Here is a 15,037-nt window from a genome sequence, read left to right on the forward strand (position 1 = left end):
AGTCCTTCAAAATGTGCCCTTCTTCATTACACCCATAACAGGCCTTCTGGTTAAGGGTGCATTCATTGGCATAGTGCCCAGGCTTTCCGCATTTGTAACAAGTGACTCCTCCATCACACTTCCCAAAGTGCTTCTTCTTGCACTTGTCACACCACTTTGCTTCTGATCCTCCTCCTCTCGAACTAGACTTCGAGAATCTACCTTTCTTACCGGACCTCGAGGATCCGTCAAATTTCCGTTTCTCTCCCACTTCCGCTCTCTCCAGACCCTTTTCTCGTATCTGGGTCTCCACATTCTTAGCAGCCCAGATGGCAGCTTTCAAAGTGGTAGTTTGCTTGACCATTGGGCCGAAGTCCGCTGGTAATCCGAGGGCAAATTTGTTAACCTTGGAGAGTTCAGTTGGGACGAGGTGAGGAACAAGCTTCATTTTCTCAGTAAAGCTTGCAGCGTATTCAGTAACGCTCATTCTTCCCTTCTTCAGATTCTGGAATTCGTTGCTGATCTCCAGAAGATCCTGCTCAGAGCAGTATTGCATCTTCAACTGTACCAGAAAATCCTCCCACGACATTTTGCTTGCTTCACCTTTGGGCATTGAATCAGCTAATAGCTTCCACCAGCTTAGTACTCCAGATTTCAATAGAGGAACTGCAAGAGCAGTCTTCTGCCTATTGCTACACTCGCAACTCTCAAACATTGTCTCCATCTCAGAGATCCAGTTCATGACTTCCACCGGCGTCGGGCTTCCGGATAGACTCGGTGGCTTGGATGCCATGAAATCCTTGTATTTGCATCCACGTCCATCATTTCCTCCATCCTGGTGGTTTTGCCTAACTATCGGTGGGTTGGCTTGACCAATAGTCCCACTGTAGTTTCCTTCTTCAGTCTGCCCTTCGTTCAACTCGGGCTGTTCGAGCTGAATAGTCGCTTCCTCTCGATTTTGCTGGAGCAAACGCCTGGTTTCCTCCATTTGACAATCCAACATTGCCTGGATCATCGCTTGCACTCCGGCCATCGTTATTGGTCCGGTGGCGGCTTCCACAACTGGTATTTGCTCGATCACGGGGGGTTGGTGTCCGTTCCCATTTGCGTTTACGTTTCCGCTACGGGTCCTTACCATCTTGATCTATATACCGAATAAGGTGGATTTAGATCTTTATTTAGGAGAGACGTTTTAAATCGTCCTTATCACTCCGAAACGTTTACATGCTAGTTCTAATATCGTAGTCGTACGTTTAGAATCCTAAACACATAAGGTTCCAGATCCGGTCGGCAACAGACCATAGATCCCGAACAAAATAACAGCATATCATGCATAAAACATTTAGCACATAAAAGCATTTTAGGCACAATTCCTAAAATAAGCTAGTGCTCACACCTCACAATCATCGCTTAGCATTCTAAGTTTAAGTCTAGAAATCCTACAAATTCCTAGTTCGCTTAAACTAATGCTCTGATACCAACTGTGACATCCCCAAAATCACGGCCAGAAAAGACCGGTTTTGTTTATACTTTATTTCAAAATCAGAGTTATTTTTTTTAATAAAAAGGGTTGCGGAATTTGTCCCAAAACAATAATATGATAAAGATTTATCAAAAGCATTTCCATAGAAATGTATTTCATTAAAAGACTCGGGATGTCATGTTCGTACAGATCAAAAGTATAAACAGTACAATATAAGCCTTACTACATTATTTCATATCTACAGGCCTATATCCGTAATCCCTCGTCCAAAACATCACACCTATGCTCATGCGCCACTACCTGTAATGCATAAAACTGAGTGGGTCAGGCTTGGGAGCCTGGTGAGCACATAGGGTTTTCAACCCACAATAAATAAGTTTATTAATTTCATCAATCAACAATAACCCGATTACCCGTTCCCGTTATCCTCACTTTACGTCCCTAAACACCTATCATAAGGGACCTAGCCTAAGGATCATCATCGGGACGGACACTACTGCTAAGGGGATTCCTTAGCAATAAATGTCCTAATAGGCAACCATGTGGGGGATGGAGTACACCGGTGAACACATCGTTCACAACACCTACAGGTTGCGAGCCTGCTAGTGTTCCACTGGACTGTCTAGAAGAGTCCGTGGTCGTCATCTATACTCCGCTAGATGACTGGATCAACAACAACAACATCGAGGCCTCTCATCATTTTATCACACATCACCTATTACATCTACCCATGTTTTACCCCAACATTTTCGTAGATATAAAATACATATACAGTTTAAATCATTGAAAACATGTATAACAACGTTCATCTAGCATAGATAGCAAGTATTCAGATAATATGCACACATAGCACGTAATTTATATAAAATACTTCATATCTATGTGTAAGTTGAAGGTAACTATGCACTCACCGGAAAAGGTGGTGATTCCGAACTCAGACAGCGCTTCGCTTCTTAAAAAGAATTTTTCTTCGACGAAACCTAGTATTATTACCACTAGAGTTTAGTTTATTATTCGTCGAGACTAATTAATAGTCTAGCTATTATTATTATTATTATATAAGCGTCAAAAAAATACTTATATAACCCATAATAATAGCCCAAGTATTTATTATAAGTTCCTAATAACGTTACTATAATTAAATAAAAGTTATATTAAAAATAGCGTAGGCGTAGCTCACTTACAGCGGGTTTTATAGAAAACCGGGCTTTGCTTGGAGCAGCGTTCCCGAGCCGAAAATCTCTTCTTCTCAGAGCCTTCGAGCACTCCGGGGCTTCCGCCTCGTGCTAGGGAGGTTCCCTAGGCTTTTCGGGGGATTTCGGGGCTAGAGAAAGGTTCTAGAGAGAGAGAGAGAGAGTAAAGAGAAGAAAGAATGGGAAAGGTGTGAAGAAAATGAGGGTGGGAGAGGTGGTATTTATAGGGTGAAATGTGGCTGAACTTGGTGCCACATGTCACCATCTGGTGGCAAGCCTTGGGGAGAAAGCAATGGCCAAGATTGTGCCACATCACCCATTTTCGCACAGCACACTTCCGACTTCTAAAATCCGTAACTTTCACATACGACCTCCGTTTTTGACGTTCTTTATATCCACACGTAGGTAATAATAAGATCTACAACTTTCATTTTGACACCGTCAGCTAATTCTCGACCGATCTTAAATTTAACAGTACAAGGAGATTATACTGTTAAACGTCTGCGTAAAATTAATAACTTCTACATACGGACTCTGTTTTTGTCTGTCTTTTTACCGTTGATTTCCTATTAATGAGATCTTCAACTCTCATTTATGTTGCGTAAGCCAAAAACCGCTCGAACTAAAATTCGAGTTTCAGGCCGTGCACTGCTAAGCCGAATCTTAGAAAAATCATAACTTCTTCATACGAAGTCAGATTTGGGCGTTCTTTTTATCGATGTTCTTAGTTTAACATATTCTACGACTTTTGTTTAGATTGCTAAGGCTAAAAAGTCTTCTATCGTAAATTCACTATTTACGTTTCCCGGTGTCGTGCCGGTTTTGTCGTAAAACTTCGGCGGGCCATAACTTCTTCTTTATAGCTCGGATTTCGGCATTCTTTATATGCACGGAAACCTTGAGACATATTCTACAACTTTATGTAGAGATATCGGGATTATCTCACACTTTAATTTTGACGCTCATTTTTATTCTTTATTAATTATACATTTATAATTAAATAATAAACACATAAACACACATAATTCACATAATACTCAAATATTTCATATTTATTACTTCAAAAATAGTTACAATAGTTGACCTAGACTATTACATTGACAAAAATGCTTAGCCCTGAAAACCCGGGCGTTACAAAGTAGATAAAGAATGATTGGGCAGCCAACTCCCGGGTCGGTATGCGTATCCTTGTTTGGGTTTTGAGTGGCGGGAAAAAGGGTTTCGGAGAATTATCAGCGTATTTCGTAGCGTTAGCGTTTCTTCGTATTGCAGTTGGGAAATTGAATACACCGAAGTTGCAACTTGGGAAAAATGAAGATCTAGTTATGGGGTTCAGAGGGAATGTATTATTGCATCTATATGGTGCTTGGGGCAGGAAACCTGTGGTTGTGGCAGGATCTTGTGATGATCGGTAGGGGTGTTCCGAGGTATCCGGGTATTGATATCTTTATTTCGAAGTTATTCATGAATCTTGAGTTGAGACGACTTGTGGTATATCAGGTATCTATGGAACTAGTGATAGCCCTTCGAGTATGGGCATCCAGGGAGATTACTTGGGAGAGTGGATCTTCGCAAGGGTGGGCATCTGTTATGACGATTGCCTCCAGAGTCTGTGATGAATATTCGAGACGAGTATGGGTAGCCGCCTATGATAGTCTGTGGAGCACGAGCTAGTGGAGTCAGAGGGTGTTGTGATACTGCGGGGAGCCGTAGTACTCACTAGTCAGAGGGTGTTGTGATACCGCGGGGAGTCGTAGTGCTCACTAGATGGCAAGAGAGTGTGATGATGGAATGTTCTCCGATCAGTGTATGATGTGGAAGAGTTTTGGGCTTGAGTAGCCCTAGTATTGAGTTTTTGGAGCCTGGATGTTGGACCGGGGGCGAGACTGGGGTCCCCGTCTCTTTCGGGGAATGTGGTGAGATGGCAAGGGATATGCGCAGCAGAAACCAGAGATCAGAGTGGAGACGATCCTCGGTTGGATTGTACTTTCTTGCATAAGGAAAAGAGAATTTCGTGACTTGCGTGTCACGGGGCCGGGATAGTGGTCGGGGAGGAAGTTAGTGGGATATTTGGATCACGATTTGGGTGACCTTTGGAGGCTCAGCTGTGGAGTCAAAAGCTGACCTGGTGCTCAGTCTCGATGAGGGATATGTGATGAGCTAGAGATTATCCTGATGATGTCGGAGGACACCTCAGAGGGAGTGAACGATTCAGACGCTCAAAGACATGCTTCGGGCATGTGTATTAGATTTCGGAGAGTGTTGCGGCACGTATGTATCCTTGGTTGAGTTATCCTATTTCAACAACCATCATTAGTGCATTGGTATGCCACCCTTTGTGCTGTTGTATGGGAGGAAGTTTTGGATCCTCATTTACTGGGGAAAGTGTTGATTCGCGGAAGTGAAAGTTGTAGTGAGAATGGATGATTTGGAGTATGGTGGTCGAACACTGTGTCTGTGACAGTGGTATGGAATGACATCATGATGGGATGTCTGCTGAGGACGCGGAAGGATTCCGCGGGTGTAGAGCCAAGAGTCTCAGGATGGATGTAGGGATGGAGTCTGGGACTCCCAACTTGATTCTGATCGAGGGCTGTGTGCTTAGTGGTGGTTTCTCCTGGGGATGTTAGAGACGTCATCATTGTGACGGGTTTTCCTAACCCGAGAGTGCGAAGGTTGGTGCGGCATGGGTGTGTGATTGCAAGAAGAGGACTCATGGGAGTTGCTCTGGGATTTAAGAGTGGGTCTTTTCGTCGTCACGGATTGGATAGAGAGGGGTTCGAATCGGGGATCCGATGGTTCATGTCTTCTAACCCTTATGGGTCGAGTGATTGTTGAGATTTGGGGCAGTGATACTTCATGGGTAATTCTCGGATCGATGTGTGTGGTCATCAGAGGGTGCATCCGGTGCCCGGTTCGAGACAATGGTCAGGACACCGTAAGGAAAGGGAAAGTGTGTTCGAGTTTCGATGGGTATGCCTTGTGAGATCTGGTCCGATTAAGGCCAGGTGGCACGTTGTGGGAGTAATTCTGGAGTTGAGTTATTGTAGGCTTCGAGGGCGAAGCCTAATTTAAGTGGGGGAGAATTGTAACATCCCGAAATATCAAGAGTAGAGTTGAAGGGCTAAAAGAGTAAATTGGGAAAGAGCGACTCGGCGAGTCCATGTGTGGACTCGGCGAGTAGAGTCGCGACTTGGTCGCGTGTTAAGTGGCCGACTCGGCGAGTCAGTGTATTGGACTCAGCGAGTAGGCGCTGAGTGGAGAAAACCCTAATTCTCAGGGTTGAGCCTTATATAATGATCATTATGTCTTCCTCCCAGCCTCTTTATCACCCCTTGAGCCCTAGAAAACCCTAAATCGCGGAGAAGCACCATTTTTGAGTGGATTGGAGCTTGGAGAAGTAATGGTTGAAGGAATTTTGGGAAGATTGAAGGCTTGGAGCAAGGGGCTTTGCTTGGATTCGAATTGCATTGCAGTTGGGGCATCACTTAGAGGTAGTATCTCGTTTTTGACCTGTTGATTATGTTGTTTCTTCATTTTGGGGTTTGTGAGAAATTGTCTATGGATGAAATGGGAAGTCTAGAGGTTAGATCTGAGGTTACTACCTCAGATCTGGAAGGGAGAAGAATCAGAGAGCATGAAAGTCCCTGTGTTGGAGTGTTTAGTGAAGCTTGCATGTCCCAAACCCTAGCCCCAATGTGCAAACGACTTAGATCTCTTTGGATTCACGTAAAGGTTGCCACTTTACGTGATGGATGAGTGGTAGGAGGCTAGATCTATGTCTTGGAGCAGTTGCATGGCCTGGAATGCTTCGGAATGTATTCAGACCGGCGGTACTCGGCGAGTCACATGGGTGGACTCGACGAGTTGGATGAAGATGGCCTGGAACTTGGCGAGTTGTATGAACAACTCGGCGAGTAGGTTGAAGATAGCCGTAGACTCGGCGAGTCTGTTCTTGGACTCGACGAGTCTTGACGAAGAGTCCCAAATATTTCCTGGTTGAGTCGAGAATCGGTGAGTCAAGGGATGACTCGGTGAGTTGGGTGTGAGTGGACTCAGAGTTGTGGGACTCGGCGAGTCTCGTGGTGACTCGACGAGTTGAGTCGCGATATGGGGAAGTTCTGATTATGGGAACTCGACGAGTGACAGGGTTGACTCGGCGAGTAGAGTCAGTCAAGGGTTGACCTAGACTGAGGACTTTGATTTCGACCAAGGGTTGGCCGTTGAGTTTTAGGGTTTGGACAGCGATGTGGCCTTTGGGCCAAGAGAGAGGTAAAATAGTCTTTTACCCATAAGAGGGTGTTATGAGAGGATTTATTCTAGCCTTGAGAGTTATATTCATGAGAGTATTTTCCTTACGTGTTAGGCGGTGGCGAGTTCGAGATTCAAGTGTGGGGATATCTGCTTTCTGCTTGCCAGGTGAGTCTTCTCACTATACTTTACCTTGAGTAGGTAACCAGAGTTATGTGATAGAGTATTTGTATGCTATGTATATTATGTGTTGTACTGCATTATTTCTATGTGATTTATGTGGTGCATGTCTATCAGAGCTAGAACCTGAGGGTTCACAGAGTTTGGGTGCACGGACCCACAGAGTTATAGCCTAGAGTGGCTAATATGTGTTGTATATGGTATTTTGGGGAACTCACTAAGCTTCGTGCTTACAGTGTTTTGTTTGATGTTTTACAGGTTTCTTTCAGTATCACGGGACGACACCGGCTTGATTGTACACACCAGAGAAAGAGTCATATTTTGGAGGATCTTGGTTTTCTATGCAAGTGAAAATGGAGTTATGTTTTGTAAATCGACTATGATTAAGATTTTAAACAAGTGTTTCTAAGAGTAAAATGATCATTTTAAATGAAAATTTTGTCTTGAAATTTACGGTGTTACAGAGTACTGGCGTGAATATGTTCCCGAGTAATCCATTTGGAAAAGAGAATGGTCTCCCGTAAATTTATAACATTAATTCCTCTAAGTGAGTCGTTATAACCATACTAGATGATGACAATTTCTCCTGTCTTGGCATTGTTGAACGCCAATGGAAAATAGAATAAGGTTTTCGTCACCCTAGACTGATTTAGTCTAACTGTAGCGAATAGCTCACGTGTGGGGTGTCATCCCCGTATAGATCTATACACAAGCCCCGTTCTCCCTCCAAGAGACTCTGATTATAACTACAGGCTACGATTGTATACTCAATAGGTGTCAACTGATACGTCTCACTAGATCCTTAATCAAATTTACATGAAGAGAAACTTATAACACATTCTAGGCCCAATGAACCATGTAAGTGAACAACTAAGGCTCACTTAACATGTAAGTCATTTTCAGGCCCGAAAGGAATGAGATTATATAACATGGGCCCAAAATATATGTAAAATGACAACTAAGGCCCATTTCACATGTAAGGTATTTATAGGCCCAAATAGCACGCAAAGAGTATCCAAGGTTCGTCGAGCATGTTAATGGGTCTATGACGCCCAATAAACATATAAAGAGTATTCAGGACCTATCAAACATATAAATGGGTCACTAAGGCCCAATAACATGAGAGAGGCAAAAACTTTCCCATTTGTTACATTATTGTTTGTTTTAGTTCAATTATTTACCAAAATGGCATAAAATGTCCACTTTTTGTAAAAATGACATTCTTGGCCCATTAAGCCAAAATTTACAATTAAGGTCCAATTTTAGTAAAAATAACATTTTAAGCTCCTTTTTAAAACAAAACTTACATTTAAGTAACTTATATGAAGTTTTTCTTGGTTTTAAGTAACTTATATGTATTTTAAACCTTTTTCTTGTAAGATAAGTTGAAATGAGTGTTATGTTATACCAATATCATCATCTTTTAGTAGATCTTTAAGTTCATGAAGTTTACAACACATAAACATATATATTATTAGGAAAACACACAAAACCATGCATACACACATAGATCTACACAAAACAACTTGTATTCTCCCCCAAAACAAAGTAAAAATCGAAATAGGGGGTATGAACTCACATTGCTTTGAAGTTTTCGGTTTTTGGTGAGGAAATGAGAAGATCTCAACCCTAGTAAGCTTCTTGAGGAGGTTTTCGAGATCTATGAAGTTTTAAGAGTATCCAAAAGTCCCGTGGGACCCCGTTCCCGTGGGGGCCCTGTCCTGTTTGGGGGAATTTTTAAAAAAAAACCGGGGGCGGGGGCAAGGTTAACCCCCGTTTTAATTTCGGGGGCGGGGGTAGGCAATCCCGTCCCGAAACCCCCATGGGGACCCCATTAATAAATTAGACATACATTTACATATATTAATTATATAAACATAATAAATAATAACATGATTTTAAGCTTCCAAAATTCATCAAAAAAGTATATTTTTGAGTTGTTAGTATAATGTTTTTAAGATGCCATAACTTTTTTAGTTTTTAACATGTAAAATTCTACTATAAATAATTATTTGTTACCTAAAAATAGCTTCTTTTAGCCTAGATAACAACTTCTTTTAGCCAAAAAAAGGCAGCTCAAAATCAATCGGGGGCAATGGAACGGGGGCAGGGGCGGGGGTAATAAAGGGGATTCGGGGGTAGGAAGGCTGAACATTTCGGGGGCGAGGGCGGGGAATGCACTCCCCGTCCCGTTTGCCCCCCTTTGACATCCCTACATAAAATGATGTGGGTTAAGAAGAGATTTTCAGTGAAATCTTGAAGTTAAACCATAAAGTCAAACAAAAACTTATCAATAGTGATGAGCTTTGATGAAGAGTTCTTGATGTGACCATAAAACTCTCAAAAACTAGGAGGATAGATGGGGAAAGTTCTTTGTGCTAGAGAGGAAAAAGGATAAGAGAATCTTGAGTTTGAAAATGAAGAGTGGTGGTGGTGATGTAGGCTCTTATGGCCGAGAGTGAGAAGAAATAAGAGAGAAGGGAGTGTTGACTTATGAAGAGGGTGATTTAAGGTTTGCATGGATACATGAAATCTTACATGGATATGTACTAGGTAATGTTGAGGTGTCAAACTATACTTCCCTCCCATTTTTTTTCTTTTTTTGTTGTTGGGCCAAGAATGAGGGAAAGGAAAAGAGAATGAAGGACTTTGGGCCTTTTCTTGGTTGAGTTCGAAATTATGAGGCCCAAGATGAAGGTTTTCGACCCATTGGGCCCTTATGAGGGTTCATAGCCCAATAGTGATAAGGAAAAGGATTTACGACCCAATGAAGCCCAAGAATATACTTTACGGCCCATTAGGGCTTATGAAACCATTTACGATCCATCATGGCCCATGAGAGATAAGATGAGTCATTTTTAGGCCTACATGACCCAAAATACTTTAGTTTCATGATTGTGGGTCCAATTAGAACCCAAATAGGGTTCCTTGGCCCAAAATACCCAACTTAAAAGTTTATTGGCCCATCAGACCCAATATGAGGATCCTAGTCCATAATAAACTTGAATCAAGATTTTTTAGGGTTTTCAACCCATAGGTGAGCATATGAAATGTATTGTATTAGGTTTTGAACTTCACCCAGGAGTTTTGATTCAAATGGATGATTTCAATTTAGCATATAGTATGATATTCACTTAGAGTACAAGTCTTACAATAGTTGATGTTTACATGAAATAGAATTTTCTAGCTAAAAATGCTAGTTGTGACAGAATTGATATGACAATGCATGATCTGATTGATCTCCGGTGACCGTATTCTACATAATCCGTCAACGATGAAGTTAACAAAAAGTGCAGTATTTTTTGAACATTTTGGAAACTTCATTATGCTTTCAAGTCATTTTTCCATTTACCTAAAGTACCTGGTTACCACAAGGTTTATTTGAACACATGTGTACTTCGTTGGTATTCTGCGTACAAATAGTATACTTTCATTGTATTTTTGTACTAAAAAAACAAAAATGATATCTTTTGAACATTTTGGAAACCAAGTAACCTGATGATTACCTACAATAGTTTGTTCAATGGTATTTTGTGCACTAAAAAAAACAATGGTCTTTTTATACAACTTCATTACCTTTTTAAGTTATTTTCCCTACATAAAACTAAAAAGCTATATAATTTTTGAAGTATTTTTTTTAATTCCAACAACACTAGAAATATCATTTTAAACTCACATCTTCAATATTTTAATAATTAAGTATTAGTTTATTTTTATAAAATATATTTTCTTGTGAAATAAGCACTCATCTCCGCTTAAGACCATCTCCAACCATTAACATTATTTTTTTACACTATAAATATAATTATAGTGTAAAAGATAGTGTAAATAGTAAAGCCCTCCAACCCATTATACTATATTTAACATTAAAAATAATTTTTAGGTATATTTTTCTTTATCCAGCTTTTGTAATATTACAAAAACAACTATTATATTTATTAGGTTTTTATAAACTTGACTAATATATTTTTGTTACAGATGTTCGATAAATTATATTATCAAATATTTAAACATCCGCAAACGGTTTTTTTAAATAAAACAAAGTTCCATTTGATATAAATCTAAATAAATATTACACATACATTTTGAAAATATTATACATATACATTTAAAAACAAATACTACACAACTATGTGTTGGAATGGTTTTCCCACAAATGGTCAACTGAAACATTTCGTAAATTGAAAATATTACACATATATTACAATCTTATAATTACAATCTTATAAACGTTTTTATAAGATTCTAATATAGAATTGCATGTTTTATTTCAATATCTATAGCATTTCATATTATTAAATATAATAACATAAATAACATTATTATATGAACATTATAATTGTATAAAATAAACAAAACATAATTATAAGTTCAAAGTTAAAAGACCAAATTGTACAAAATGAAACTTTAACACTATATTTAGTGTTAAACTAAAATCCAACACTATATATAGTGTTAGGTATTGTGTAGGGTTTAAGCATTCGGTGGTGTAACTTATAGTGTAAAAGTGACTTTTTAATGTAAGATTGGAGATGCCTTTGCTCTAAAAACTTATTTGTTTCTTAAAGGAATACAAAAGTATGAGAGTGGAATTCAAAATTTGAGGTTTTAGGTTTCAAAACTCCATCTTCTATTCTTCTCTCTTTCATTTGAACTCCCATCATCTAAACCACAATTTTTCTAGGGAAAATGTAGTTTCGATTATTAAAACCAATATCACAATTGTTATCTATATATTTTTCGCATGATTGACTTTGTTATCGCATTTTATATTGGATTATTAATTTCATTATTAATCATATAAAATCCATATCCATGTTAACGGTTGTCGAATTTCTCATCGTTTTCAAACATGTCTCAAGCCAGGTTTTAACCACTTATACAAACTTTAATTACCAAGTAAAAGTTTGGTTCTCCAAATGAGGTTTTTGACATTCGACCACCTCATCAAAAATTCAATAGTAAACTTGGATGCTAGAACTTATTGATTTCATAAAATTTATGAAAAGATGTTACATAATGTCAGATTATATCAATAGGTGTCAACTCAGTAGAAACAAACAATAATTCGGTTACAGTTACAGTTACAGCTAATCTTCCAACGAAGGAAGTACAACATCTTGAATTGCAATTAGCTTTGCTTTCCCACCAAATTCTTCTGGCAACACCTCTTCTCCAACTTCTCTTATAAATTGCTCTTTCTCTTCCTCATTGCTTACTATTACAACCTATATTAACAACATAAAACCAAATCAAAATTTTCGGTACAAATGCATAACATTCATTTGTTGCAATTTTTACAACGTGGATACACTTCATTTAAAATAATAATAATCAAAATAAAAATGAAAACAATATACCTTCTCTAAAGTTGCTTTCTCCAAGAATCGAGAAACCATCTTCCAAATACTCACAAAAAACCATGGCATATTTAATATGTACAATTTCCCTAACCTCTCGGGGTAGTATGCCTACAAGAAATTTAATCAATATAACATGAATAAGATCCTGAATTTAGTGCTTCTTTAGAACCAATAAATAAAAGGGCTAAATGCAAGAATTAGAGACGTTCTTTGGTTTATTTGTGCATTCTAGCATTTTACTTTCACTTCTTTTTATTACAAATTGTACTTCACTTTTTTTTTTCTCATTAACGCAACTTCAAAAAAATCTACCAAATTATAGCATTGCACTTCTAATTCTTTCTTGCTAAGACATTATAGTAGTGAATATTCAATGTAATATATTTTTATTTCTTGTTTTTAACACTAAAAACACACGATCTCTACATGGTGAGGTGCATTAAATTACCTGTAAAAACTGAAATCCGGTGATTAATCCACGAGCATCAACGTTTTTGTAACAAATTTGATGTAAATCAAGAACACCAATTAGCTTCTCGTTTCCTATTTCTTTTCCTTTATATCCACTGAAACGAGCAACATAAGATTAAGGTTGACTTGTTGACCCATATCTGAATCAGATACACGAAATAATAAATCTTTAGAAAAAAAATACCAATTTTAGAATTATATACCAGAACAAAAAGGATTTATCAATCACATACTCATATGAATGCAAACTTAAACAATCATTTGAATGCTCTAACATACCTTGCAATCACTTTGTCAAGCAGATGAACTACAAATTCTGCATTCAGTAGAGAAAAAGAAATTAATTTTTACATCAAAGATTCTTTACTTGTGGCTCAAAAGTTTCTTAAGTGATAAACAAATGGAAGTTGACCAAATTAAAGTCAACTCAAGATTATAAACTTAAAAGTTCTTAAGCATACTAAATCAAATCTGTTAGAAGGGACACAGCATTAGGCCCACAACTATTAATTTATAATTATATGTTAGGTGATGAATTTGCAATGAAGAAGGCATGTTACTAGAATCTTTTCAAGAACCATTTAATTTATATTATCTAAGACTTCTCACCTTAAAAAAGCATTACCATTCGGCAACAAATGTGATTACTTATTAAAAAAATGTAACAAACAAACAAAAAAACGAATATTACTAATAACATCAAGTATTTATGAGTTAACACTTTTAAAATTGCCCCCAAAACGACAAAGAGTTAGCAATACATCATTGTTAGAAATGACAAGAATCTTAATGAACAAAGTACGATGTAAGATCACTCAAACCCTTTCCCAATCTAGAAACCCTTGGGGGCAAAATGGTAATTTCCAATATCCAAAAATGGCATGAGTTAGACAAAATTTTCAAGAGCGATCTAATTTCGTTTCCATATGTTTGTGAGTTTTCGATTCGATTTCTGATTATATATGAAAGAAGTAAATTGATATATTAGTTAATTTCCTATTCAACTAAAGAAGTGTTTGGATGTGCTCTGAAACCAATTATATTTAAATTTCTGATTAATTTGACATCAACACAATCAAATTTGAAGACTTTTTGTAACAAAATTGATTATTGAAATAACTATGAATAATCGCTATACCCACATCCAAACACGCCATAGCTTCTAATTTTAGAGCATGAAAGGGCAAACTATAGTGAAAAAGAAGAGAGTAAAGATATTACTCTTAAACTGTGGTTGATCTTTAGCAGGATAATGTTTGTTAGCTTTGATAATCATAACAGGGAACTCATCCTTCGATAAACCCTGTAAATAAATCTTTTTAGCTTCTAATTGATCAATTACTTCTGAATCAGGGATGAACCCTGATGGGACAAACGAAGCCCTCCATTTCCGCCATGAAACAAACATCTTTGCTGCTTTATTGGGATCCATCGATCTTGCTATCAAGAATCGCTCGAGAGTTGGGTCGCTGTATTTCTACATAACACCGAAAATCGAGGAAAGATTAAGAAATTGAATAGCATTGGGTAGAAAAAGCTTAAAGTATCTGTATACAGTATACATGATTATGATGAAGTGAAGATTAAAGATCAGTTGCTTGCCTCTGTTGAAGAGCCAAGCTTTTGGACGAAATTCTTCATCTGGGTGAGTTTGAGTTCTTGATTTTTGTCCATTTTTTCTTGTGGGAATTGGGGAATGGACAGTTGGGAAGATGAATTGTATAGAGGGAAGCGTCAAATACGGAAACTGGGCATGGGGGAAGGAGTGAATGACCAATGAGGAATGAGGGAAGTAGTAGGAGACAAGTTTGAAGTCAAAGAGTGGAAATGTGAGCATGACGCAAAGACAAGTGAAAGAAATGAGTAGAAAGGAAGTGATTACAAATTTGAAGGTGAGATTCATAAAAATATCGGTTTCTTCAAATCTTATTTAACGATTTATCATCTTTTAGAAAAATAACGGGTTTAGGTTATCAATTTTGAAACTTAGTAATGTACTAATGTCTAAATATATTACGAACTTGTTGTTTTATTTATTTATTTCAAAAAGCGCAAAGTAAATAATAGGAACTTTGTTTAAAAGGATAGGATAAAGAAATTTTATTTTTGAATAAAAG

General features: G+C 38.0%; 1 protein-coding gene across 1 annotated transcript; it reads right to left on the reverse strand.

The window, feature by feature from the left end:
• Positions 1-12,058: 12,058 nt before the first annotated feature.
• On the reverse strand, positions 12,059-14,770 carry LOC145041455 (sec14 cytosolic factor-like). The gene is made up of 6 exons (XM_078989528.1): positions 14,523-14,770; positions 14,142-14,397; positions 13,200-13,236; positions 12,898-13,015; positions 12,447-12,557; positions 12,059-12,314 (listed from the first exon to the last, which is right to left on the reverse strand). The coding sequence occupies exons 1-6, from the start codon at positions 14,592-14,594 to the stop codon at positions 12,177-12,179; spliced, it is 732 nt and encodes a 243-aa protein (XP_078845654.1). The 5' UTR covers positions 14,595-14,770; the 3' UTR covers positions 12,059-12,176.
• Positions 14,771-15,037: the final 267 nt, after the last annotated feature.

The sequence above is a fragment of the Lactuca saligna genome, chromosome 4 (genome assembly GCF_052625555.1).
Source record: "Lactuca saligna cultivar CGN05327 chromosome 4, ASM5262555v1, whole genome shotgun sequence".
NCBI classification, from domain to species: Eukaryota; Viridiplantae; Streptophyta; class Magnoliopsida; order Asterales; family Asteraceae; genus Lactuca; species Lactuca saligna.

Excerpts from the sequence above, each read along its gene's own strand:
- LOC145041455 (XM_078989528.1), bottom strand. The coding sequence starts at position 14,594 with ATGGACAAAAATCAAGAACTCAAACTCACCCAGATGAAGAATTTCGTC. Across the intron at positions 14,398-14,522 it reads AGCTTGGCTCTTCAACAGAG|AAATACAGCGACCCAACTCT; the intron begins GCAAGCAACTGA and ends GGTGTTATGTAG. Across the intron at positions 12,558-12,897 it reads CCGGATTTCAGTTTTTACAG|GCATACTACCCCGAGAGGTT; the intron begins GTAATTTAATGC and ends AATTTCTTGTAG.